This window comes from Prionailurus viverrinus, chromosome B2 (assembly GCF_022837055.1).
Source record: "Prionailurus viverrinus isolate Anna chromosome B2, UM_Priviv_1.0, whole genome shotgun sequence".
Classification (NCBI taxonomy): Eukaryota; Metazoa; Chordata; class Mammalia; order Carnivora; family Felidae; genus Prionailurus; species Prionailurus viverrinus.
Window position 1 is genome coordinate 142,025,335 of NC_062565.1, and position 26,683 is coordinate 142,052,017.

Consider the following 26,683-nt stretch of genomic DNA (forward strand, 5'->3'; position numbering starts at 1 on the left):
TCTAAATGCCCATACACAGGAGAATGATTGAATATAAACTATGGAACATTCAGACAAAGGAGTACCATATACCTGTTTTTCAAGTGAAAGATGTTATAAACTTATAGGAAGTACTTTTCAGGACCTGCTGTTAAGTGAAAAGACAAAGTGCAAAAGAGACCTAGGATATGCTACCCTTCAAGTAAGGAGTAAAATAAGAGCATATACAGGTACCTTTTCATTTATGCAAAATATATATATAGCAAAGATAAACCAAAAACTAAAGAGATTTATTATAGGGGCAGCTGGGAAAGAAAGAGAAATGGGAATAGGGTAGCAGAGTTGGAGGGACTGCTTCAAGTATCTTTTTGTATAACTGTGACTTACAGAACCATTGACGTATTTCACATACCCCCCAAATACCAAAACAATTAAAGCCAATCAAGGTGTGAAGGGGATGCAAAATGGAATACAAGTCCTAACAAGTGGCTCTGTGTTTCTCACAGTGGTGTAGATTAGTAATTCTGAAATTACTTTGTGTATATGATAGAATTGAACAAATCAGTAAATTGATTTAGATAATGAGGACTGGGTTTCTTGCTGCTGTAGAAAGAAGTTATAATAAGGAAAGATGGAAGGCTAAGATATACCCGCCCAATTCTGGATTGGAATTGGAGGTATTTGCATAAACTCATGGTTACACACACAAATACCAAAATATAGACTTGCGTATACCATATGCGAATGGATTAGTGTACCTACATACAATTCCTACTTCAGTTCACTGAGACAGCCTGGAAGCAGTAACACCCCAGAAATAATGAGCAGACCTAGTACCCAGATCCTAGTCTGTGAACATTATCTTCCAATAAAAATTAGCAGCGCTCCGAGGAGAAGCAGTTGATTACAGGGCTGGGTCACGAAAAATGCAAAATGAGCCACAGTGTTTTTTGATTCCAAACACTAAGAATTTGAAGGAGCTTCTGATGGCCAAATCTGGAACAATTTGAGTGAAATAATGTCAATGTTGGATTTTAATCCATGGAATAAAATAAGTATCTATGAGTGTATTAGTTTTCTGTTGTTTCAACAAATCATCACACACTTAGCAGCTTAAAACAACACACATGTCACAGTTTCCATGGCCGGGCATCCAGGCACAGGCTAGTTACGTCCTCTGCTCAGGTTCTCACAAGGCTGCAAAGTATTTGATGATCCGTCTTCTCACCTGGAGCCTCAATGAGGAAGAATCTGCTTCCAAACTCATTCAGATGTTGGAGAAATTAATTTCCCCTGGTTATAAAAGTGAGGCTCTCAAGTTCTGGAGGCTGCCTGTCCTTGTCATGTGGCTCAGTTCACATCACGGAAGCTTTCTTCTTCAAGGCCATTGGAAGCAACTCTGCACAGAGAAGCCTAGGTCCTCTTTTAAAGTCATTTCTACACAACATCATCTTCTTCTGATTATCTCAAAGCCAGCCTATTAGGGACTTTAATGATATCTGCAAAACGCCTTTAACTTTGCCATGTAATGTAATTTTAGGAGTGATGTTTCATCACTTTTGTTGTATTCTTTGATTAGAGGCCAAGTCACAGGTTCTGCCCTCAATCAAGAGGTGGGGGTTATGCAAGCATGTGACTCACTAGAAGCTGTGGTGTGTCGTCCACAATGAGTTTATGTAGATAGAAATAAGTAGTCGTAGAAATATATAAACAAATGGGGAAGAGGAGATAGTTCTTCTTCATAATAGATTTCCATTAATAAATGTAGAAGAAAAGAGGGAAATAAAGAACCATCATTACAAACACTACCGTGATAAATGTTACAGCCAGGATTCTGTAATGGATGCTAAGTCAGTGCATGCAAGTTTGAGAAGACACAGGATTTGCATAGTCTCAAATGGCTTCCCTGCGATACTCATAACTACAGAGGGCAAAATAATAACTTTATATTGGAGGAATTTGGTAGACATCCAACTTTACCAAGTAATCAGGGTAAACAGCACCAGAAATGAAACATCGGTGTCATGAACAGCACTTTCCAAAGGCATCAAGGTCATAAAACATAAGGAAAGAAAATTGAAGTTCTTTTATAGGCTGAAGGAGACTGAGGAGAAATCACAACTAAATGCACTGTGAGATCCTAGAATAGAAGAAAGAAAAACAATGGTGAAATTCAAATAAGATCTTTAGTTAATAGAGTAGTACCAGTTAGGTGCCTCTTGGTAATTCTATTATGGTTATTTCTTGGTTATAACCATCTATGGTTATGGATAATTCTATTATGGTTATTTAAGATGTGAATACTAGAGGAGGTGGGCTAGGGGATATATAGGAGCTCAGTGTACTCATCTTGTAACTTTTCTTTAAGTGTAAAATTCATGAAAAGTTTGTTGGGGCGCCTGGGTGGCTTGGTCGGTTAAGCGTCTGACTTCGGCTCAGGTCATGATCTCGCGGTCCGTGAGTTTGAGCCCCGCGTCAGGCTCTGTGCTGACCGCTCAGAGCCTGGAACCTGTTTCAGATTCTGTGTCTCCCTCTCTCTCTGCCCCTCCCCTGTTCATGCTCTGTCTCTCTCTGTCTCAAAAATAAATAAACGTTAAATGTTTTAAAAAAAAAGAAAAAAGAAAAGTTTGTTAATAAAAATCACAATATAAACTTCTGGGAGTTTTAAGTTAGCAACAATAGAAATTCAGGTGACTTTATTGATGCTTCATTTTTGTTTTGTTGCACCAAGATTTTGCACAATATTGTACACATGGTCACTGGAGAATAAACACATAGCTATAAAGTGGTGGGATTTATCTTAACTCAGCGTAGTTTTTTCCAGTTGTAATGTTTTCTCCACTGTGCTTGTACCATTATAGACATAGACAAGAGGAAAGCAGGCCTTTCTTTAGAAACTCCGTTTCAATGTTAAAGCCTACTCATAAATTTTGTTCACTCTGCATGGCAATATTCTCTTAAAATAATTACCAAATTTTGTTTGAAAGGTTTTACTTACGAGAGCCATATGTGCTATAAAAATCTATAGTTTTGAGGGTGTTTACATAATTCATCTGGTTCAGAGAGCTCTGAATTGTCTTCTTCATATGAACCATGGACATTGTATTTCTCAAACATATTTTCAAGCATACTTTCTGATTCATCATCTGCCATGACTATGCTTCTACCTGTGCATGTGAAGGATGAAGTTCTTCCCAAGTAGCTATGAAACTGTTGGTGGAAAGATAAGGGGACAGAAGCACGTGGAGAATTTAAAGCCGTTGGCTCAAATCTGTCTTTACCACGAAAAGGCTCTTGTTTATTTCTTTAAAGAATGGATTTCATAATAAATTTTCTCATTGCCGTGAAGAGTTATCTGTCTTAGAATTGCACCAGACCGGCGGTAGCGCTGCTTGAAAGTATTTTTTGAATTCATGAGATGGGTTTCTTATAAAGCCTCTTTCATTCTTACTTGAAATATCGTACATGAGAGCAGTGCCTTGGGCGTGCATAGTGTCAGTAGCGGTGGCCTGTATTAACGTAGAATTACTGTTTGTTTTGCTGTCATGAGTCCATGAATTCAGTCTGTCCTACAGAAACAATCATTGTAATGTAAGCACTTACTGTCTTAGTGCAGCTGATTCCCCAGTGACATTTTAAAAAGTCAGGATTTGGCTGCAGCATGCTTTCAATTTCTAAATGGGCTGCACATTGGGGGCCTGAGGGTGTTTCATAGGAAACACATGACCCTGAGTGGACACAGCAACTTTTGTGTGTCTGCAGCGGAGTTGATGACCAGCGTTTACCCTTGAAATTGTTTTCATCCAGAATGTTGTCTTTTCTACTTTACGTTTAAGTATTTGGCACTAACTGAATAGATGCTGTACTGTGTGTGTGTAGGATTTTTATGCACTAGGTGTGGCTGTAACCTAAGAGTTTACTCCTAGGGGTTTCACAGCGCAAGGTTTCTCAATGTCCGTGAATTCGGGTCTTGGTTTTCATTTCATCTGAGAATGAGAATGGCATTTGAACCCAGGAGCACTCAGATATACATTCATAGGTTTTACATTCTTTTCTAAAAAGTGAGAAGCCTAAACTCCTGAAAACAATGTCAGGGTTTTTCTTGTAGTTATATTTTAACGACTATATGTACGTATTATCTAAATGGAAAATCACCTTCCTGCCTCTCTGGCTGTCACAGATACAACCATTATTAGAATTAGTAATGAGTGACAGTCCTGAGAGACCCTGGGGATCATGCTCTTTCTGGTCTGCAGTCAGGCTGCCTGGCCTAACAGAGATGCCATTGGTTAGAAATACGAGAGGGCGGATGTTCAGCGTCAAACGCCAGACTCTGCGGCATGACCTTCACCGGGTGAATTGGTGGTAATCTTCGATACGTTAATTTCCTTCTCTACTCCGTTGTGATTCTCTTAGCAATACACAAAACTGTAGAAAAGTAGGTCCCATGATGTCAAAGCAGTTAGCTTGACCTAGCATAATCATAGACTCTAGTACCTGAGGGTTATGTGGGGGAAATCTGTGTATGCCTGCATGTGTGTATTGTGTAGGTATGTATACCTGTATATTTCAGTCTTTCAGTTTATTCTAGCAAAGGGAGAAGTGAGAAGAGAAAATAGCAGGGTCTTCATGCCATGAGAGCTAGCACCTGGAAGAGTGTGTTAAATGCAACTGCCTTCTTTATTCGCTAACATTTTTAGTTGAAGTGTTTCTAAACCTCTGAACCAGAAAGTGAGTTGAGATCTCAAGTACCTCTGATGATTCTTAAATTTCAAAATCCTGTCTTCTTGCGCCTCACATGATTCATTGCCTCTCTTTAATTGATAAAAATAGTAAGTTTTTTTCCCTTTAATGCGTATTCTCAGATTAAGGACCATTAAATAACAAAGATTTATTAATATTTGCTATGGTAATGCAGGGATTAAGGGAGTAAAAGGCATGATTCCTGTCTCAAGGAGCTTCCATTATAGTTTGAAAAGACAAACTGAGCACCCATTAAATCAATGGAAGTCAAATAGATGTTAACTAGATGCTGTTGCTTTATTAGCAATAAAGATCAAAAGAGGTGCAGAATAATATTTTCTTCTTTAGTGCTAATGTATACTACATTCTATAGTAGTATGTTTTATGTTTTTGAATGAACGTCTCCTATGTTTATGTTAAATCTCTGATTAATTACAAAGATATTTTAAGAAATTGGTTGGTAGTTTTACTTCGAATAAATATTACCAACAAAAAATTGTTGGCCACTATGCATGCCTCACCACTTACAGACTAGTTTAAACTCAAGAGGCTGAGTTTAGTTCATGAGTCTTGGATTTCATGAAATGCATTAAGTAGGTATATGTCAGATTTTGACTACTAATGTATTTGTGAGGTTGGGAACTCATTCAGTAGGAAATTAAACTTCTCAAGAGATCGTCTGGTAAATATGATTATCCGTGTTTCTTCTCCGTTTTACCAGAAAAGGGCAAAATAGCACACTTTTTTGAGCCGTGTCTTTTTCTCTGCGGGGCCACACCTTTTGTGATCATTAAGATGAAATAAATGTACTTGTCTTGGTTTTGCGCAATTGCAGCATTAATGTAGAGGGCTCCCCGTCCCCACTCCCCTTCCTGTGTTTTGCAGGCAGTCAGATGCCTCCTCAGCCACCTGGGAGCCAGTCAGAATCCAGTTCCCATCCTGCCTTGAGCCAGTCACCAATGCCACAGGAAAGAGGTTAGTCTTCAGTTCATGTCTTACGTATCTTTGTGTTTGGAGTATATGAGGCTTATATGAATTTGGTCATCTGTGCGTTTCCTTATGAGTGATTTTTAAAGGATGTTCTGTTTCCTCCTCTGATGAACGAAATAACATACATGTAACAACAAAGAAGGATGCTTTCTTGCAGATTAGGTGACGTTTTACCCGGCACAGTTCAAGACCCAAAGGCTATCTATGTCCACACAGCATCGTGAAGCATAGTTTATACGTGACTCTCGCCTGACAGTTGATGTAGCTGTGTAAAGGGGACTGTTACTGATGCACTTTGGATATCGGTCCTGATGAAGTATAATGTTAGAGTGTGTGTCCGTTTAGCTGTTTTGATCAGTATTTGTCCCCTGATACTTCAACAGTAAAAATGTATACACCTGGTAAGACCTTATAGTATAAAATTGTAGGATCTTAGTACTAGAGCCAACCTGAGAGACTGTAGAGTCCGGTCACCTCAATTTACAAACAAAGAAACTGAGGACCCGAGAGGTTCCGTAGGAATTCCTCATTCTCAGAGGCTCATTAGTGCCGGAACCAGAAAAAAGACCACGGGCTTTTCCCAAAGCCCTGAACTTTTCAGGTTGTCCCCCATCCGCAAACTCTTTGACCTTTCGCTCACTTATGCATGCTGACCCCATCTACTATTGACTGGGTTGAGGCCTTTGGTCTTCGTGTGTGTATCTTCGCCTGCTTTCCCTCCTTCTGTAGTAAAGCTACTTTTGGTGGTGGTGATCTTAATCCAGATTAGTGTAGACCAGAGTCTACAAGCCCATTGCACCATCTGGCGCCCTGCCAGGTCCCTTCCACTGCCTGTGAGTCCAAGCTTGCCCATCTGGCCTGTGGAGCCGCCACTTTCCTTCTCTCCCCTCCTCCCTCACGCTCACCCGGAAGACAGAAGTTGCGAGCTTGGTAGCGGCTATTTAGAGGTTCCTGACCCCACATGTTTATCATTATTTCTATATGAGCTGTACAGATGATGATTTGCTTCTAATTGGAATTACAAGGTTTTAGTTACTTTACATGTTTAATAACTTAGCACCCCATTATTTAGAAAGTAATGCCTATGAAAAGATGGATTAGCCTTAGCTACACAGCATTTGTGTTGAAATGAATATTTAGTAGGAATAAAGTGAAATTTTTATTTTCTAATGTCTCGACATAGTTAACTTTATTGTAATTTAATGTATAACTAATACTTTAATTCCCTTATGAAGACACTACAGTCTACCTTAATAATGGAATAGTTAATGGTTTTCGAACTTTAGGGTGTATGAAAATTACCTGGGGAACTGCTTAAAACAGATAACCCGGCCACACCCCCAGACTGCTGATTTCGTAGGCTTGAGGGGGCCAACTCAGATCTGCCTTTTGGACAAATGCCCAGCTGTTGCCAGCGTTGCCGATCTGAAGACCGTACTTTGAGAACCACTGCCTTGTAATGATACTATGATATGTTTTAACAGTGAAGTGGTGTGTGCATTTGTTTCTCTAAACTTTCCACTGTAACTTCCTACAAACCAGTCCTATACCTCATATCCTTTTTCTGCATTAACGCCTCGTGTCTCTGGTCATCTGGAAGACCATTCAAAGTTCGTGGACAGCATACTAGCACCATGCAAGGGGGAATTCTCTCCAAACTCCTTTACTTGGCCTTGGGTTACATCTGTGTTGCATTGCCGAGTCAGGGAAATGGAGGGGGAAAAAGGATGAAAGAAATTACCCTGCACTGAAAACCTGCTCAGGCCAGACCCAGAGCCCAGATGAAGGTATTTGTTATTTCATTTAATCCTCACATAACCCCGTAACATCATTCCCACTGGGAGAATTCTGCTGCTTCAGCAAGCATTAGAGGGTAATTTGGAAGCCCTACAATCCCAACCTTTATTGCTAAGAACTAAAAGAGAAACCCTCCTAGATCCTCCACCAATATGTTCCCCACCCTCTTCCAACTGATATGTGTTTAAGACATTTGAAAATGTAGAGAAGCAAATGTGAACAACGATAGAATGAGGAAATGCAGCTAAATTAAACTTTTAACTTAAATACGTTGGCAAGCAAAATCTAGAATTTTCTTCTGGTGTCACTATATAAAAACCACTGTTTTAGGTATGTTTGTTATTTTTTCCTTCCTGATTATCTTCATTATATGCAGTGTGGTTTTGGTAACTGATAATGGATACATACAATCTGGGTTGTTATAATGACCATTTCCTTCAAATAGCAAATATAAATTTTATAGTTTGTATATTGTTATGAACACGTTCCCCAAACTTTCTCTGAAAGATGTTATGTGTGTCCCTGGTGTGCCTTCTGTTGGTTGGACAGCCCCCTAACCAGGAAACCCTTATATTTCCAAATGACTGATAAATGATCTTTTGCCATGCATGAGTTCAATTTCCTCCAAAACTGGATAGCAAGGATTGGTTTTTTAAGCCTCTGTTATTTGTTAAAATCTAGGAAGAAATGTTAGCTTTTAATGACATTTGGTCAGGTGTTTTAATGGCAAATGACAGTCATTGTAATGCTTTGATATAATAATATTTTCCTTGTCTGTTTTATCATCTTTGGGGGCGTGTACCAACAGTATATGCAGTGCAAAGTAGATCTGAGAAAACACTTGCTAGAAAATTACCCAGTGTTGATTCCCATGTACTGAAAAGTAATTTAACTTCATTTATACTTTTACAATTGATATATCCTCCCCTACCCCCATTCAGGGAAGTGATGAAAGAAGCAGAGAGGAGAAAAGTATTTTGGTGAGTTAGCGTCCTATTAAAAAATGTGTCCTCTCTGAGAACCCGTGGGCCTTGATAGAGACAAGAACATAGTGTCTATACTGCTGAGGACTAAAATAGCCAAGTTGAGCAATTCCTATTACACTTTTACTTTGTTTTATTAAGTTAAGATAAGAGAGTAAGATTCCAGTTACACACACCTTCTTTAATTTACCCACAGGAGATAGATTTTCTTTCATGCAAAGAATCTAGAAACATACTTGCCTGGAGACAATTGCACAAAACAGGAACTGCAGCCTGCTTCTATTTGGAGGTGTGGTTTTCTGGGTATTCCCCAGAGTCCTCATCATGAAGTCCTGACATTCTACCCTGGAGCCTGCCTCCCTCCAGGCTTGGGAGGCTGAACCCTTGCCCGGCCCTCATTCCTTCCTCCTCGGTCCTTCGATTCCTGTTCAGGAAGAACATTTATCAATATATATATATATATACTCTTGTTGAGGAAAATTTTGCTGACAACCTGAGGCTGTCCTGGGATCTGAATAACACTGGCGCCTGCAATTCGATGTCCTCTTCCCAAAGTTGGGTTCAGAGTCGGTATGCTGCCCGGAGGCCCAGCACGGTGGTCCCATGGCCCTATAGTGCCCTACCCCCACCTCCAGTTCCGTGCCCTCTGACCTGGGGCTGCTGGTGTTAAGTTTGTCTAAGGACAACAGTCACAAATCCATTTCCCCACATTATATGTAGGCAAACATGCCTGGGTTTCCACAGTTTTATATTTTCTATCTGTAAAAGGTGTATAGAAAACACCAAGAAAACACGGACATGGCCATTGTCAGGTACAAAAAGAAGGGAGACATTTTACATATTTATTGGCCTCTTTACTCTCCTGCGGTACTGTCTCCTGCACATTCTTAGCTGCTCTCTTCTACAGCACTTGGCTCAGCACTCTCCTGTTTGCACTCTGTGTGGTGCTAGAACTTCCCACTAACCGAATAAAGAAAATTAGTTCCAATTCTTTGGTCTTAACTTCTTCATTGTTGACAGAAGTTTAAAAGAAGAAAGGTCAAAACTTCAGTTTAGTATTCCGTAACACGTTTGCCGCTGGTTTTTATCTTAAATCTTCTCTCTGTAGTTCTCCTTTAACAACATACAGAATTGCTATTAAAGCACTTCACCCCCCACCCCCCAAAAAAAAGCAGTATAAATTATAGTACCTAAGGCATTGGAGGAAGAGTTCAGATGACACTAAAATACTAAAATAAATGTTACGAGAAAATTGTAGCTGACAAGTTTAGATTAGTTTCATCCTCATTGTATAATCTTTAACTTGTAGATCTTAAAATTTGAAAAGAGCAACAGGAAATCTTCATATGTTGCCCTGTTTTCCAAGAGGGCTTGGAGGGAATATCTACTCAGTCATCTGAGTAGATAAATAAGTATAATTATTATTAACATTAAAATGATTGCATTTTTAACCCCCGTAAAATGTTAAGCTTAATGAAACTAGCAAATGCCCTTCTAGTTATTGGATTAGCAATTAGGTGAAAACGTTTCAAGAAGGCTTATTTATTTGGACAGATGTAGAGAGGTCAGAATTAATTTTTTGAAAACCTTTTAATTGAATTCCCTTTTAATTTTCACAGTGGTGTCTAATTAAATATTCATGTTAATGCTGGTGGTTTTCTGAAGGTCTGCACCAGATCCGGGTTCTCCGAATCAACGTACATTATTTAACCCTTTTCATCTGGCGTGCCAGCAGGGACTTCCTCAGTGTAATCCCATAGTATTTGAATAATTAGAAGGTAGTAATGAGGATTTAATTAGTCCTTGCGATGTGCTGAAAGCAGAACCACTACATACTTTCCCTTTTGGACGCGAATTACAAGCAGAGTTGATGCTTCGGCAGGACTGTGATGTGCTAGCAAATGTATTCTGTCACTGGAGGCGGTTCTTTGGCACCGTCCTGTGACCATCAGATCTGCATGGAAGGTATCCTGGGTGAAATCTTCCAGAATTATTGAATAGCAGCGCCCCCGCACCCCGCCTTCTTTCTTGTCCACCCACACGACAACCTTCTCTCTCTCTCTCTCTCTCTCTCTCTCTCTCTCTCTCCCTCCCCCCCCCCCCCCCCCACTGATTAAGCAAAGTTGTCATCCGAATGTACCAGCTGACTGTACGTGATGGAGAATTGGCTCTTACTTTTACCAGCAACAGCAGATGAGAGCAGCTAGGCCAGATGCGGGTTCACCCCGCAGTTGCAGGACGAGGAGAAAATAGCAAAACTTTGCCGTTTTGGCCCCGCTTCTGGAATCACAAGATTCACAAAATTCCCCGCCTTTGGAGTCTGATATTCACAGTGATATTTGCCATTAGCTCCATTCTTATAAATAGAAGCATAAATATAAACAGTGCCATTATCTAGAGAAAGCGTGTAGCAAACAGGCGAGATTGGACATTTAGACGTTCTTGTGCGCCTACCCTGAAAAGGTGAATCACACCTTTTTACACACACAAAGGTGAATTTGTGTACTTCCGAAGTATGAAGTTTCAAACTTAACCTATTTTCTCTAGATTGAATAGAATATGTCTTCATTAGTCTCATATTTTTTCTTCTGTTATTAATCCCAAATGTTAATTGCCTTGTATAATTTTATTCTCACTGTTTCGTGATGTATTTTAGCTTCTTTTTAAAGTCCTAATAGAATCCCTCATCGAATTTCTAGGCACATTCTATTTGCTTAGGGCAAATCTTTCTTTTACTTTTAAATGCCAAGGGCAAAAAAAGAGATCTCTTAAAATAAATCGAGTGTCTTACTATAAATTAAACTGAGCTCTTGAGGGGCCAGGACTGAATCTTGTTCACACTCTGATTCCCTATGTCTGTGACAGAGCTTCATGTATAATAGATGTTTAACAAAGATCGAGCCGGACAGCAGAAAATAATTCAGCCGTCACACCAATTCCGAAGTTTCAAATTGTTTCAGAGCACAGAACAACCAAAGAACAAAATATAACATGTTCTTAAATTAAGAAAGCTTACCATATTAATAAGTCTTCTCTCAATTTTACCACTAAAGGTCATCTGCTACGGCGTAGGCTATTTCTCGGTCTTGAAACATAGTGGACATTTAGATCTTGCACCAGATTAAAGCTACCGCTTCTGCTCCCCCATCCTTCCTGGACGTATTTCTAGGACAGTCCAGACAGGACTTCAGGCCAAGCTGAAATCCTCACACCTGGAGTCTGGTGTGAAATGAGTTGCCCAGAAGCCACCCCCACCCTACCCCAACCAGTCTCTTTATACCTTAGGAGTATTTAGATGGAAATAAGTAAAAATTTTGAGAAGTTTTTAATGCTACTAGCTGATTTCATGGTGATATTTATATGGCAGGTAGTTTTCAAATTTTTTAATGGTTTTGAATATCTTAATTGATCCACCTTCTTAACTGTCAGGAACAGATTAACAAGTTAGCTCAAAAATGGAGACCACCAAGATACCTGTTAAGGAGTTGGAAATAGGATTGGAGATTTTTTTTTTCTGGTTTTGTGACTACAGAAACTATTTTGTTCCTCTTTCTATTGGATTCTCAGTTCTAAATATGACAGTAAATCTGCACATTCTGAAATGTTTCATAGGGTGGTGTTGGTAGTCAGAAAATGTTCTCTTACTCTACCTTTCCAATTACCCTTGTGTATAAAGGTGTTCTTACCATTTGTGAGCACGCTAAACATAAAATGATGCTGGCTTTCAACATGAGGTTATTAGCAAAAAGAGAAGAAAGTAGATCACTTTCCAGATGTATTGCTGTGTAAGTATAGCAGCTCAACGTGTTAAAGCATTAGTGATAACCTGCCCCCACCACCAGATGCAGTGAATTCAGACTCCGCTCTTAATTGAGGACCCTTTTTTTATAATCCGTGACAGACGAAAATAAAGTCAAATGGGAAGTCAGATACAAGAGAGAATATCTAGGAAGCTGTTTATAATTTCCTCAGCCTCAGAGCTCTGCCTCTGGGCTGAATTGTGGTCCAAACCAAAGCTTAGTCTAGTGCAGGAAATAACAACATAGGACTTGTATTAGGGTTATTGTTACATTGCTATAAGTCCGCTCTCCAGAGGTTTGTTCACCAAAAAACTGAGAAAACAAATATCACACATAATAAAAGTCTGTTATTATTGACTGAGGAATCAGTCTAAATTTTAGAATATTTTTAAAGATGCATAGTTTTGTCACTTTTGGTTTATGCAGTAATTTTTTTTGAATTGCCAAGTGAAGCTTGCTTTTAATAGTCAACCCTCATTTGTAATTGGCTCATTATTCTTCACGGGAAGTATCTGAGAATACCTGGATCTTAGGTAAATTCAACATTGTGTATTGCATGCACTTATTTATAGTAACGTGATTTCTCCTGTGCCTTAGGGGTCCGTACCTCGGGGAAAGACCCCTGTCTGCCTAGTTTCCCAAACCAGAAAGCTGGAAGGCATCCTTGATGGCTTTTTCTCTCCCATCTGGCCTGTGCTAGTCATCATGTTCCGTGAACTCTACACCTGCGGTGTTAGCCACGCATCCCCTTTTCTTGGTATCCACTGTCGTTAATGGGGTCCTGGCTACCCAGGAACTTTTAACTTCACCTTCACCAGCCTCGCAGATGTCTTTCCTGTCTCAGCTGTGTTCCCAGTCCCCTTTCCGTGCTGAATCCAGAATGGTCTTTCCAGGGGTCTGGTTAGATTAATCCTGCCCTTCATAAGAGCCCGAGATCCCCGCTTTGCCTCGGAGGGAGGCTGTGCTGAGGTGCGTGGTTATGGGGCCACTTACCCCGCACCAGCCTCCCTTTCTGGCCTTACCCCTCATCACCCCGCTGCCTCTCATCCCCAGCCAGCTGAGCCTCATTCAGGATCTTGATATAATCTCTTCTCATTGTCACTTTTGCCACTCACATCTGAACCCCAACCCCACCTCAACATGGGGCCCACTTGGCCGTCTTTACTGACCTATGAGGTCCTCCATAGCCTGGCAGCTGGTAGGTCTTTGAGGCCAGATTTGCTACGTGAACAAATGAATGAAGCATCACCTGTCACAGCGGCGTCCCCACAGCCAGGCACCCTCCTGGCGCAGCCTGGCCGTGCTCGGGACCCACTGCCAGGTCATCAGTGGAATCTCCCCAGCCAGAGCTCTGTGCCTGTGCAGACCGCGTGGCCTTGTTCCGTCTCCTCACTCCAGTGCTTACGTAGTATGTGCTTTTCCTCAGTTGAATCTTCAGGGAGTTTGGAACCGAAAAACCTGAGTTTGGATGCAGGGTTTACCACTAACTACTTTTGTGACCTGCGACAATTAATTAAATCTCTGCTTCCTCCTATGTGAAGCGAGGATCAGAGTGTCCTGTGGGTTTGTCGGGTGGATCACACGCAGCCTTGTATCTGAAGGTTATAAATTGCGAAGCCCTGTGCAAATACTACTAATAAGCATAAGCGTCAGGCACACATGACTCAGGGGAGACCTGGCCTGAAGTTGAAAGCCTTAAAAAGTGGCTCCTCTGCTCCTTCCAGCGCATAGTAACACACATAAAATTGTCTCTGCTCTCAGCCCCGAAGCGGACTTTTGCAGCTAACACCGGGAAGATTTGTGTAAGGAAAGGCCAGATATTTTGCCCCCACCTACCATCTGGGTAATCAGTCTGATGCTTCCCCGGACTCTCATTTGCCCGGTGATAGATGATGTTAGTAGGCGAGAGGGTTCTGTGGGGGCGGACGGGGAGAACTTAGATGCTCGAGTCTGTGCCTCTGAATATAGGGCGCTGCGGTGCAGGGAAGGCAGAGGGACCGACCCTGCCGGTTAACCTGAGAGCACAGCGGGGACAGCACCGGGGGGCCTGGGTTCCCACGTCGAACGGGTCATTAGTTTCTGTCTTCCTCAGAGCAGTTCACGTCGTGCCCAGGAGCGGGCAGGCGAATGAACACTGGAGATGTTAAAATGTAACAAGAATATTCTTTAAAATCTATTTTTCTCTCCAAATGGGGCTCCGACACCTATTTGCGATGAGCCATCGCCCTGTCTGCCTTTCTAGGCGGGAGACTCTCCGCTGAGGTGGTGCAGCGTGTGACCGTTATTTCACACATGTGGGGAAACATCTTTTATCGAACTGGCTTGAAGAAACGAGGCAGTTCTGTGAATTTTTAACAGATGCCAACGTGAAAACAAATTGTCCATGTGCCAGAGGAAAAACGTGCCTCGCTTTTTGGTGGCTCATGGACCTCGGTGTCCCGCTGGTGTCCTGACGGCGCTAGAGCTTTCTGCCAGCGAAAGAGGCGCCTCTGAGGAAGAAGTCGCGTTGTCGTGGAATTGGTTCCGTGCTCCCTTGCTGTCGCGCATTAGCCTGGACACGCTGGCTCTGCCTTCGCCGTTTTCCTCTTTCGTGGCTCGGGTGAGCCGTGGTTTGAGCTTTGTGTCTGACTCAGTTTCCCGGCAGGATTTAAAGTCTCTGACGCTCGGTGTCGCAGAATTTGTCGGGCTGCGTGAAGAGGAAAAGGACGGACTCTTGGAGGCTGAGGTCCGTGCTAAGGTGCCTCCCAATTTAATATCCTGAAATTTCCCATTTTTGCTTGACTGTTTCTTTGGCTTTGTTTCTGAATCAATTTTGTACGCTCTTCAGCTTAGGCGGGCGTTTTCGTCAGAAGGTACTTTAGCTCATCGGTGACCGTTTCCGAGTGGTGACGACCCACCGTGGCCTGTTTGGATTCATGGAGCTCTCTGCTCCAGCTCCCTCTGTATCATCTTCCCTACACGTGCCTTGTGGCCAGTTTATTTTTTAAATGGAATAGAGTTCCGTCCTACTTTTGGGAACTTTTGAAGTCCTTCTAGAGATAAGCTTTATCTCCGTCTTGCCCAACCAAGAGTTTTTCCTTACTCCTACCACATAATGGGGCGCCTGGGTGGCGCAGTCGGTTAAGTGTCCAACTTCAGCCAGGTCACGATCTCGCGGTCCGCGAGTTCGAGCCCCGCGTCGGGCTCTGGGCTGATGGCTCAGAGCCTGGAGCCTGCTTCCGATTCTGTGTCTCCCTCTCTCTCTGCCCCTCCCCCGTTCATGCTCTGTCTCTCTCTGTCCCAAAAATAAATAAACGTCGAAAAAAAAAAATTAAAAAAAAAAAAAAACAATATTCTGTGTTCATCTCATGTCCAATATGGAAAATGTGACTTGTTTAGAATGGTGGTGTGGATCAGTTTCTTTTCATTTTTTTGATACACAAAGGTTTAGATAGTCACGCTGGATCTTTCCTGTAAGACAGTTTCTTTTTTACAAATTAGACAATTCTATAACATGCTGTCTGTAAAACCAAGAAAAATATCCACTTAATAAACCACAGATAGTACAATGCTGAAGAAAAAAATTCGAAAGGTCCTGAAAACTCACTTAACCTAATAATAATACAAAGAAACATTTTAGAAATGCTAATTCTCTATTAGACCCATTTTCTAAGGTAGCATTGAGGGGATTTTTTTTTTTTTTAATGGAGAAGGGAAAAACAACTCTCTGGCTTCGTCTCTAATATTGGTCTCTATAATATAGAGACCAGCAGCATTTTTCCCTAGACTTAACATTACTTACGTTGCCATGTGGCAAGAATAGATTGTCTTGGAATTTTCCATTGATACTAATATAAATATAGAAGAATGGCCCTAAAGAAAACAATCCTTAACATGCAGACTAAGTGACTCCAGGTAAGATTCTGGCAACCCTACCTCCATTCCCATCTGTAGCTATTGGATACGTAGAATATGACATTCAAAAAATTACCAAATTGTAATTAGATACCTAAATTAATGCAAATGTGCCTTTGGAATAAACGCTCCATCTTACTAGGTGGTGGGAACGAGCCCGGCTAAGATCAGGCTTTTCTCACACGGGCTTCAGGGCTCTTTGATAGGCTCCCACCAGAAGAGCAAGTCGTACTCCCCCTGGCCAGAAGTCTTGGGTGCTCTTCCTTGTAAGTAGCAAGAGAATTGTCATCTTCTTTAACCACCCGCCCTCCCCCCCCCCCAAAACCTAATGGTTTGCACAGATGTTTATCAAGTTAGTCATTGGTCATAGGTGCTTCTAATCCAGTGGTAAACAAGTCAAGATCCTGGCCCTTTACCTTGAGAATCAATTCAGGCACTTGACAGGAATCTTGATATTTCAGTCCATTTCTCTGTATCTTTTCACCCATCTCTCCGTCTCCCTCCCTTCCTCCCTCCCTCTCTTTCTCTCTCTCTCTCCCTCTCTGTCTCTCTGTCTCTCTCTCTCTCTGTCTCTCTCTCTCTGTCTCTCTCGTTTAAAAGGCACACTCCAGGGAATCTGCCAGATCAGGAAGGATGTACGCTGAGTCTAATGGCACTCAGAGCTAATCAGTACTGTAGCTCTCTGTTGAGTGGCCTGAAACTGACAAGCGTAGCTTTTCTGAGCCAAATAACATGGCTGGCCAATTATTTCTGGAACTAGCTCTCTGGAAAAGGGCAATGCTTTCTGGATAGTCAACTGGGTGAGGAGAGCAACCCATCAGCTCTAACTGGCTTTGTTGGAGAAGGCATAGAGCAAGCAGGCCCAGCACAACAACACAGAGCTGTATGCTGCCTGGGGAGGGGCGTCAGGCTGTTTGCCGGGAGGCTCACAGGGTATGGCATTTGTCACCTCGGTGAATTAACCACGGTCCAGGGACTTGCAGCACTCTTTGGCTCCACCGTGATGAATGGTTTTTAGGGGAGCCTGGCAAAGGGAAGCTAGTTTGGAAACCTGGAGGCATTCAGACAGGAAATAAATTGTGGGTTGTATTAAAAATAATACGAATAATAATAACCATCACATTGTTGAGCCTCTGTGCTGTGTGAAGGCACTAGCTGCTTGCTACACAAAACATTGTCTCATCTCACCTTAGAGTGTAGGCTCACCTGTCATCCACACGTCTCAGAAATGGAAACTGAGGCTTAGCTTCTCACTAACTGCTGGCCTAAAGGCACCTAACCATATGTGGCAAGACCACAGTTTGACTTTGCAGTGACACTGGAGATGGAGAGAGTGGATGCATTTGTCAGGTTTTTAGGTGGGAGAAAACCAGGCTTTCTGCCTGTTGGGCTTTCAGCTGTCTGTAATTCCTTCCTGGGAGAGCTGACTTCCTTCCCCTGGAAACAATTCTTCAAATATACTATGAATTAAGGAGCCAGACCATAACATTTATTAAGCTCTTTCTTGTAAAGTAAAAGTAAACAGGGCTCTGAATGAAGATGTTTTCTTATTCATTAAAAAACATGTATTTGGTTCCGATTCTGTGCCAGGCACCTCGCGTGGTGCTGAGGAGACAGATGCGAAGAGAGTGTGTTTTAAAGCCGCAGTACATAGTCTGGGGGAGAAACAGGCACTCCAGCCAGTAGCAATGGCACCGTGGTAACCGCTCTACCTTGGCTGACATGAGTGGTGCTTTCTGGAAGGCCAAGGAATTCCATCAAAGATAGCAGGAGGCGGGGCCAGGAAGGACTAGAGTCTGTTACATGGAGGTGAATGGCCTTGTGGGCACGCTGTGAAAACAGCATATTCAGTAGAGGACACAGTCGAGCATCTTGTTTTCACACGGTGCCTCCCATTTAGTGAGTTTTTTTTTTTTAACTGAAATAAATGTTTTAAATATCAGAGTGCATTTCACATAAGAAGGGTAGAAATTTTGTGAAATGGTATGTGTGTGAACCTGCTTGTGAATATATAGACACATGTTCACATACACACATCGGATCATGATATAAAATGTATTTCTTGGGGCGCCTGGGTGGCCCAGTCAGTTGAGCGTCCGACTTCAGCTCAGGTCATGATCTTGCCATTTGTGAGTTCAAGCCCCGTGTCGGGCTCTGTGCTGACAGCTCAGAGCCTGGAGTCTGCTTCAGATTCTGTGTCTGCCTCTCTGCCCCTCCCCTGTTCACACTCTGTGTTCTCAATAATAAATAAATGTTAAAAATTTTTTTCAAAAAAAAGTATTTCTTAACTGTGGATTGTGGTTAAGAATGTTTTAATTCATGAATTAAACTTTGTAAGCTTCAGTGTCTCCATAGTTGTTTTGAAGTTTAAATGAGCTAATGAAGAACAAAGCTATTAGCACGTAATATATGTTCATTAAATGTCAACGGTTACTGACAGTGGACAGTGAATGGCACATCGTCTGGAACATGAGAGGTAGTCAATAAATATTTGTTAAGTGAATGAACATGCCAGGACTTGGCAGGTCTCAAGCAACCTGATGCCTACAGGGAGGAAAAGGTATCTGAATGATCAAAACCAAGTGGGGACACCGTGATGACCGTGTAGACGTGACGAGGCTGGAGAAATAGGTCAGGCCAAATTTGGAAAGACTCATGTGCTGACCTAATAAGTTTGGACTTCATTCTGTTAAGCAATCAAGAGTCGGGGTCTAGTTTCTGAACAAACACGATTGACAGATCCCTGAAGAAATGAGGAAGGATGGGATTCAGAGCATAAGAGAAGGTGCTGGCCTCGCGTATGAGTGAAAGATCTCTTTCTTCTGAAGGGAAGAAAACGCAGAAGGACACAGCGTGGACATGGGTGTTGATGGCCGAGGGGGCTGGACGTCGTGAGAGGTGGTGCTGCCCTTTCCTGTGTGCTGGTCACTTGCTGGCAGTTACGAGGTGGGCCAGGAAGGACTTCGAGCAAGGGGTAAAATGTTTAACCAGGGAAAAGGACTAACCGGGTGAAGGTGCCCCAGTGTCTGTAGGAGTCAGCTGAACGCAGGCACCGTGGCTTCGAAGGACGTATGTTGTGATGCCCGCTTTGCTGGTCACGCCTGTTTCTGTGTTGGGTGTCAGGTGGTCAGTCCTGCCCATCGTTGAGGCCTCCACCTGAATAGGACTTTTTCAAGGAAACTCTCCTGCTCCCCAGTCTGAACTGGGTCCTCCTCTTCTACCCTCATAGCACCTGGACTTCTCTTTTTCTTGGGTTCTTCATTTGCCCAGTCGTTTGTTGCATGTCTGTCTCCCACTAGCCTGTGAGCCTCACGGGGGCAGACTCTGTCTCCTCCTTGCCCGCACCCCAGCACCTTGCACGTGGCCGAGCACCTGCCCCAGTGGCTTTGGAAGCTCGCTTGATGATCGTTCCCTGCTGATAGGTTTTATTTGCTCCCCAACCAAATTTGAAGTTTTTTCCAGGACAGGGATCCCATCTTGTACTTTCTTTCAATGCTCTCTCACCCTTACCAGAGTAACATTGGAGCTCGCTGGGGGAAGGTTTGTGTAGCGCTGTTGCGGTTGAGGGGCCAGTGTGATCGCTGAGAACAGAGCTCACACGGTGAAGGAAGGGCTCGCGGCATCCCTGGAAAGAATAGTCATGCCTTCGTATAGCGTTTTTGGGGTGGTTTAGAGAGTGTGTGTGTGTGTGTGTGTGTGTGTGTGTGTGTGTGTTTCCTATTACACTGCATTTCTCTGAGAGTATAGCTTTTACTCTCTCTCTTTTGCTTGCTTTCTTTCTTTTCTTTCTTTCCCTTCCTTCCTTCCTTCCTTCCTTCCTTCCTTCCTTTCCCGAAAGGGCACCTCTGAGTTTTCATGTGAGAAGTATGTCCCTTTTCATTTGGAATGTGGTGGTACCAGTGTATGTGACTATATACACATGTGATGAAGGACTCAGAAAGACTAAATTCACTTATATAAACCTATGGGTATATTGTATGGATAAAATGTACAAGTTATATTTTCATGTGTAGTTTCTGTGATTTTTCAATAAGTAATTTATATAATGTAAATAATAATCTCATCCAGTACTTTTTTCTAAAGTTTGTGTTTCCCCACATTAGATACTTACCTGGGATATCCAATTCCATAGTATATCTAATAATAAAATATATTTTGATAATATATAGGAAATGCATTTTATCCTTTCCAAATTTCCTTTACTAGAAAGTTTGGTTTTCTAAATTCAGATGGCTTCTAACTAGAAAAACTTCACACCTTTTTTAAAAACCAGCTTTATTCTCTCAGCTGTCAGTTTTTCTATTCACAAACCACGTTGCAAGCTGCCGTTTTGTAATAACTTGCTAAAAGAAGCAAAAATACAATCAAATATGTCACCATAAATAGGTAGACAGTCCTTGGTTGGAATTTGATTTTTTGGAAACATTTTAACATTTCTTTCATCCAAAATAAAGGTTAAAATCAAAACAAAGCAAGAAATATCCCAAATAAACGTACATGGAAATTACAAACTTGATTAGATTTTTCCTAGAGGAAAAAAAAAAATGCTTTCAGCCAGAATTGAGAACCAGAACTAGAAGTATCCCCTGTAAGTCTTATGCTTCTCCTCCTCTGCAGTTAACAGGTGAGAAAACTGAGGCCAGAAAGGTTAAGTTAGTTGTCGTATTCTGCCCAGCAGACCTGAAAGGGCCAGGACTGCCACTAGCTCAGTGTCCTTGCTGCCTCGAATGCTGCCTGTCTTGATCCCCTTCTGTGGATGTGTGATAATAGCAACAGCTAATAATCACCGAGAGCCCACAATTCTGGGCACCCGTGGTAAGTTTTTCACACATATTATCTCATTTAATCCCCACAGCATCTCTATGCAGTGGACACAATTGAGGAAACAAATAGTAGACACACAGAGTTTCTATCTTTGGGATGAAAGGAAGAAATTCTTCGTTTTCAGCTAACTTTTGTCTTCAAATTTTTCATCAGTTTGTTTAGATGACGGTGATACTCAGTAGCCTTTTGAAAATACAGTTCTGTGCACAGTGGAAGCCTTTCCGGTAGGACTGCTGCGGGCATTTAATTGTGATTCTCTGTTATGGGTCACTTTGCCTGCCTCGTCACTGGCCTCCGGGCTTCTGTTCTAGCCTCTCTGCCCTGCAGCCCTTTCTTCATGCTGCAGGTTCTAGCACAGGCGCCTCTAGAAATGCAAGTCTGACGATCGTCTCGCTCTCCTGCTGAGACAGTCTGTGGTCTAATGTCAGCGGAGGCCCCCGTTTCCCCTGGATGGCGGGTGCAAGAGCTTCAGTGAGCCACACAACTGTTTCGTAATAGGAGCTGTATCCACAAGATGAAATACTCCATAGTCAGGACAGAGTGACTAACAGAAAGGTGGGCGAATGATATAAATAGTTCTAGAAAAGGAACTAAAAACAGCTATTAAACAAAATGTTCACCTTTCCTCACGGCAAGAGAAATACAGAATCAAACACAAATTATAAAACACCTCTGAAAGCATACATTAAAAACCATTTGCACTTGGCAAGGGGAACTCAGCGGTAAGAGATGGGGATACGGAACTCCCCCCCGCCACCTCTCATCAGTGGTTTTGCTTTGCCTGGGTCTCAGCTGCCTGCAGTCAGCCACACTCCAGAAGCGGATGGTCCTCCTTCTGATGACCAGAAGGTCGGTGGCAGCCTAACGCCATGTCACGACACGGGCGTCCTTCACCTCCCTTCGTCTCCTAGTGTAGGTACGGTGTCACCTGACATCATCCCAAGAAGGAGCAGCATGGGTGCCGTGTGGTATTTTGAGAGACAGGCCATGTTCACATAGGTTTTATTACAGTGTATTGTTAAAATTGTTCTATTTTATATTAGTTATTGCTGTTAATCTCTTACTGTGCCCAGTTTACAAATTAAACTTTATCATAGGTATGTTTGTATAGGAAAAAACATCGTATACATAGGATTTGGCACTATCCACAGTTTCAGGTGTCCCCTGGGGGGTCTGGGAACATAGGCCCGCAGGTCAAGGGAGACAACTGTATACCGTCTTAAACTTTCCTATCGTATCTGGAGTTTGTAAAGTTACGAAAGTACTGGAGTAACATAGATTCCACGCATTTAAATAAAAAACAAATGGGTAAAAACGAGCTTGTTCATTCTAGCTAGAAAGGACATCTGCGTATATGAGGTGTTCAGGAGTTAAAAGATATTTGTGGCACTTTATAAACCAGAAAAGTATCATCAGATCCCTTGTCTGTATCGCATTTCACAGTACAGAACATTTTCACACACTGTCCCAGTTGATCCTACAGCAGCCCCTTCTTCATTTTAAGATGAGACTTGGATAAATTAGGATTTGCTCAAGGTCACAAAGCTCGTTCGATCAGTATACGCTTGTAAATGTGTTTATTTACGTATCCGTCTCTCCTAGTAGAGTCTGAGCTAGTGACGCAAACCAGACCGTAGTCCCAGCCTCGTGTTCCCAGTTGAGTGCCATTAAATGACCACAGCTAAGAAGGGAGACACGCAAGTGATGTCACCTTCTTCTTCTGTCATCTTGGGGAACACGTGGAAAGAGAGGAGTCTCTCCGAAAACCTCAAATAAGATTTCAGGACGCTTTTGTAAGCGTTGCCATTGCAAATCATCCACAGAAAAAAATAGATTTCCAATTGTAATTTCTGTGGAAGGAGGTGGGTTCCATACCCCTAGGACCTCGTGTCTGCGTTGTGGAACTTGATGTCGTGACACGATCTGCTCGAACTTGTTTTCGTGTTCTCGTCTCTTGGAATCTTCTCGCAAACTTGATTTTCTGCAAAATGCCAGTGATGAGTGAGGGAATTCAAGTGGAATGTGGCATCTATATTTTTAAGGACTGAGTAAACAGTCAGAAATAAAGAAATAACTTGCCCGGGTAAGAATTCTTAGAACTCATTTGAACAAACCTTAAGCCTATTAAGTGTCCCAGAGGCAGCAATAACCTGAGGATGTACTATATTATCAGAGGTCCTAAATCCTTCAGCATGGACACTTTCATGGTTGAAGTGAAATTTAATGCCCCAGAAAAGGACCTGTGTTATTTTCTTGAACTAATGAAGAAGACAGCGGCCATTCTCTGAAAGAAAGAAAAACCCACACAATCTGTATGGAATTTAAACACATTTTTTATTAAACAGGACTCTATAAAACTCTCGAGAATTTTATAGTAAAGCTTAGATAAATATTTCATGAAACATCTTAAGATGCAATCATTTATAGTAATTTTAGTGCTCTGATTTCTGTTTGTTTTCAGATTTGAAAAAGCAAACATTTTCTATGATGATTTATATCTAGGAGCTGCCAGTTGAGCCCAATTTCATAAGACTTATCTTTATAAATAAATGGAATAGCTCTTCTTACTTTTATTCTGTCTCTTAAGATGAAGCAATGTTGAAAGATCTTTTTTTTTTTTTTCCTAGCTGAAATATAAACCATGACCTCGGTAAATGTCCTGCCTCATTTATCCCCCCAAGTTTATGCTGGTGTTGGATCGGGGCATCGTCTTCCCTCCAGCTGCCTCAGTAGACTCTCTCTAGAAGCTACTGTCCTGGGTTCTTCCCGTGCCTCCCCCCAACCCCCCACCCCACTCCCGCCTGCGCACTCTGCAGGAAACTAGAGCCTTCTCCTGACACATGAGACCTCTGACTAACCCAAGCTCCTGGGTTCCTGGAGCTGTTATTCAGACAGCCCTTTGTTAGTATGTTAGTTTGACGGTATTAGCTTTTTTTTAGATACATGTCTTGATTTGGGCTACTCTGTCTAAATGAGTCTTTCACAGTTCATTCTACATGCTTGTTTATATTTGCCCGAATTGCTGATGACTGGATGTACCTTGACGTTATGGTCCTGCATAATTTAAAGATGTATTTTCTTTTTTTTTTTTTTTTTCAATGTTTGTTTATTTTTGGGACAGAGAGAGACAGAGCATGAACGGGGGAGGGGCAGAGAGAGAGGGAGACACAGAATGGGAAACAGGCTCCAGGCTCTGAGCCATCAGCCCAGAGCCCGACTCGGGGCTCGAACTCACGGACCGCGAGATCGTGACCTGGCTGAAGTTGGACGCTTAACCGACTGCGCCACCCAGGCGCCCCTAAAGATGTATTTTCTTTATCCGTTTGGATAGCTACCTGCTAAGCACCTACTCTGTTGTGCTCTGCGCTCTGTTGGGCGCATGAGGAATTTAATAATCATCCATTCAATAAATAGTTCCCCACCATGTGCCAGACTCTGCTGGCACTTTGGATGCAGCACTGAGACAGACAGGATCCTTGCCCTCATGGAGCCGATTTTTAGCGGGGGGAGAGAGGCTAACTGAGTTGAAACTACGGGGAGACGATTGCAGGTTATGAGAAGTGCCGTGAAGAAACACGAGTGAGAAATGGCCAGGGTGGTTCCGCGTCAGGGTGGGCCGCCGGGGAAGAGCCCTGGAGAGGAGAAGGTATCGGCAGGTGGGAGAACATTCTCGGGAGCCATGCTTTGCAGCTGCCCGGAGCCATAGGAAATGGGGTTGGAGTGAGACCCGATCGCCTGACCACAGAGGAGCCCGCAGGCCATGGTCAGAGGTTTGCATTGGTTCCCGGGCTCACGGGAAAGCCTTGAGGGCTTTCATGCAGGAAAGATATGCTCTAATTTCTTTTTTTATTCCTGAGAGATGGTTCTGGCAGCTTTGTGAAAGTGAGGCGAAAGGAACAAAGCAGGGGTGGGTGGCGCAGAGGCTTGGAGATAAGTGTTGGGGGAGGGGGATAAGAGCGCTGGCCAAGCTTCTGGAGAAATGGAGGGGAGCGGAGGCAACAGGATGGGCGCACACCTAGGAAACGGGTGGGGGGCTGGCGCCTGGCGGGGACAGTGGGTGAGTGCCGTTGCCATTGGCAGGTTTACGGGAGGAAGTCAGGGTTCTGAAACAGCAGGATCCACTTCAGACCCGCCCGTTGTTCACAGCAGACCTGTAAGCGGTGGTCTGAAATCAGGGTTCAGGTCTGCAGCGCTTAGGAGTCAAGGTGAACAGTGGCTGCTCAGGAGACCAGGGGGGCAGAACAGTTCCGTGCAGAGGAGAGAAAGGTACTGGCCTGGCTTTGAGAAGAAGGGCAGGATGTTTGGGTGGCGGGAGACATGCATCCCGGAGATCAGCCTGGCAGGAATGGAAGGCTCTCAGGATAAGAGGGTCCTGGGTGTTCCTGTGGCTTTTGGTAGGGGCCTCATCTCCAAGAGAGGTTAAGCTTGCTCGCCCTTCCTCCCTCTTCTCCTTTCCCTAGTTCACGATCCACTGGGTTCCCGGGAACTCTAATGGGCGTTCCGAGTTAGGACTAGGGGAGACCCAGGGGACCCTTCCAGATCCCCCACTTTGGGTTTGAAATACCTTTAGATGTTTCTTTAGGGGAGTCTCACAGTGCCAGTCTTCTTCCTGTCCACCTTCCACACAATCCCATGTCCGTTTTGTCACCTACACTTACATATTTCCATTTATTTCCCACCTAGGTTTTATGGCAGGCACACAAAGAAACCCTCAGATGTCTCAATATGGACCTCAACAGACAGGACCATCCATGTCGCCTCATCCTTCTCCTGGAGGCCAGATGCATCCTGGAATCAGTAGCTTTCAGCAGAGTAACTCAAGTGGGACTTATGGTCCGCAGATGAGCCAGTATGGACCACAAGGTAAACGACGTTTCTCAAAAATGCATCGCAGTAGGCTGTAGCGGTTTTGTTAATATGTTAGTCCTTCGAGGTCTTCATATTATAAACATCTTGTAAGATCCCATTATTTGTTACCCGGCAGGTTGGTGAGGTTAATGCAAACCCATAGTCCTTCAGTTGCCCATCATGATGGGAAGAATAATTATAGCAAGTGTTCATTAAGCATTCATGCATCAGACACTGTGGTAAATGCTCTTAATATGTGTGTTATTAATGAAGGAGTAAATCTTAGTTTCTGTGATGTAGTTAGAAATGCTCGTTGAGAAATAGACACAGGCCTTGTCCTCAAAAAGTTTCTGATTTAAAACTTGGGTTTCATTATGTTGAATTCTGATTGTGCCCCCTTAACAATGTGCTCACTACTCAGAAGGATGTCGTCCCATTACACCTGCTCCCAGTTTGTCTCCAAAGTGCTGTATCTGATAAATAGTAGTTCTCATTTTTTCAGTCATTACTGGTCTTACTCTTAGAAGATAGAACAAAGCCTGAAATGGGCATGTCTTTCAAAAAGGAAGATAAGGGGGCACCCGGCTGGCTCAGTCCGTGGAGCGTGCAGCTCTTGATCTTGGGGTTGTGAGTTTAGCCCCACGTTGGGTGTAGAGATTACTTAAAAGTAAAGTCTTTTAAAAGGGGGGAGGGGAGATAAGACGAGTGGAAAAATAAATGAGACTATGCCAAGATGCACTGTTTACATCTGCCTTCCTGGAAATTGATGTATGTTTTTTCATGTACGTGTAGAATCCTTTTATCAAGGTTTTTAACCTGATACAT

General features: G+C 42.8%; 1 protein-coding gene across 9 annotated transcripts in view; it reads left to right on the forward strand.

The window, feature by feature from the left end:
- ARID1B (AT-rich interaction domain 1B) overlaps positions 1-26,683 on the forward strand; it is a 450,840-nt gene that overhangs the window by 351,525 nt on the left and 72,632 nt on the right. For 8 of the 9 annotated variants that reach the window (XM_047858467.1, XM_047858473.1, XM_047858469.1 and 5 more), the window contains 2 exons: positions 5,608-5,697; positions 25,694-25,873. In XM_047858467.1, the coding sequence (XP_047714423.1) occupies positions 5,608-5,697; positions 25,694-25,873 (270 nt within the window). The remainder of the gene's footprint in view (positions 1-5,607; positions 5,698-25,693; positions 25,874-26,683) is intronic. The other variant, XM_047858471.1, reaches the window with a different exon arrangement.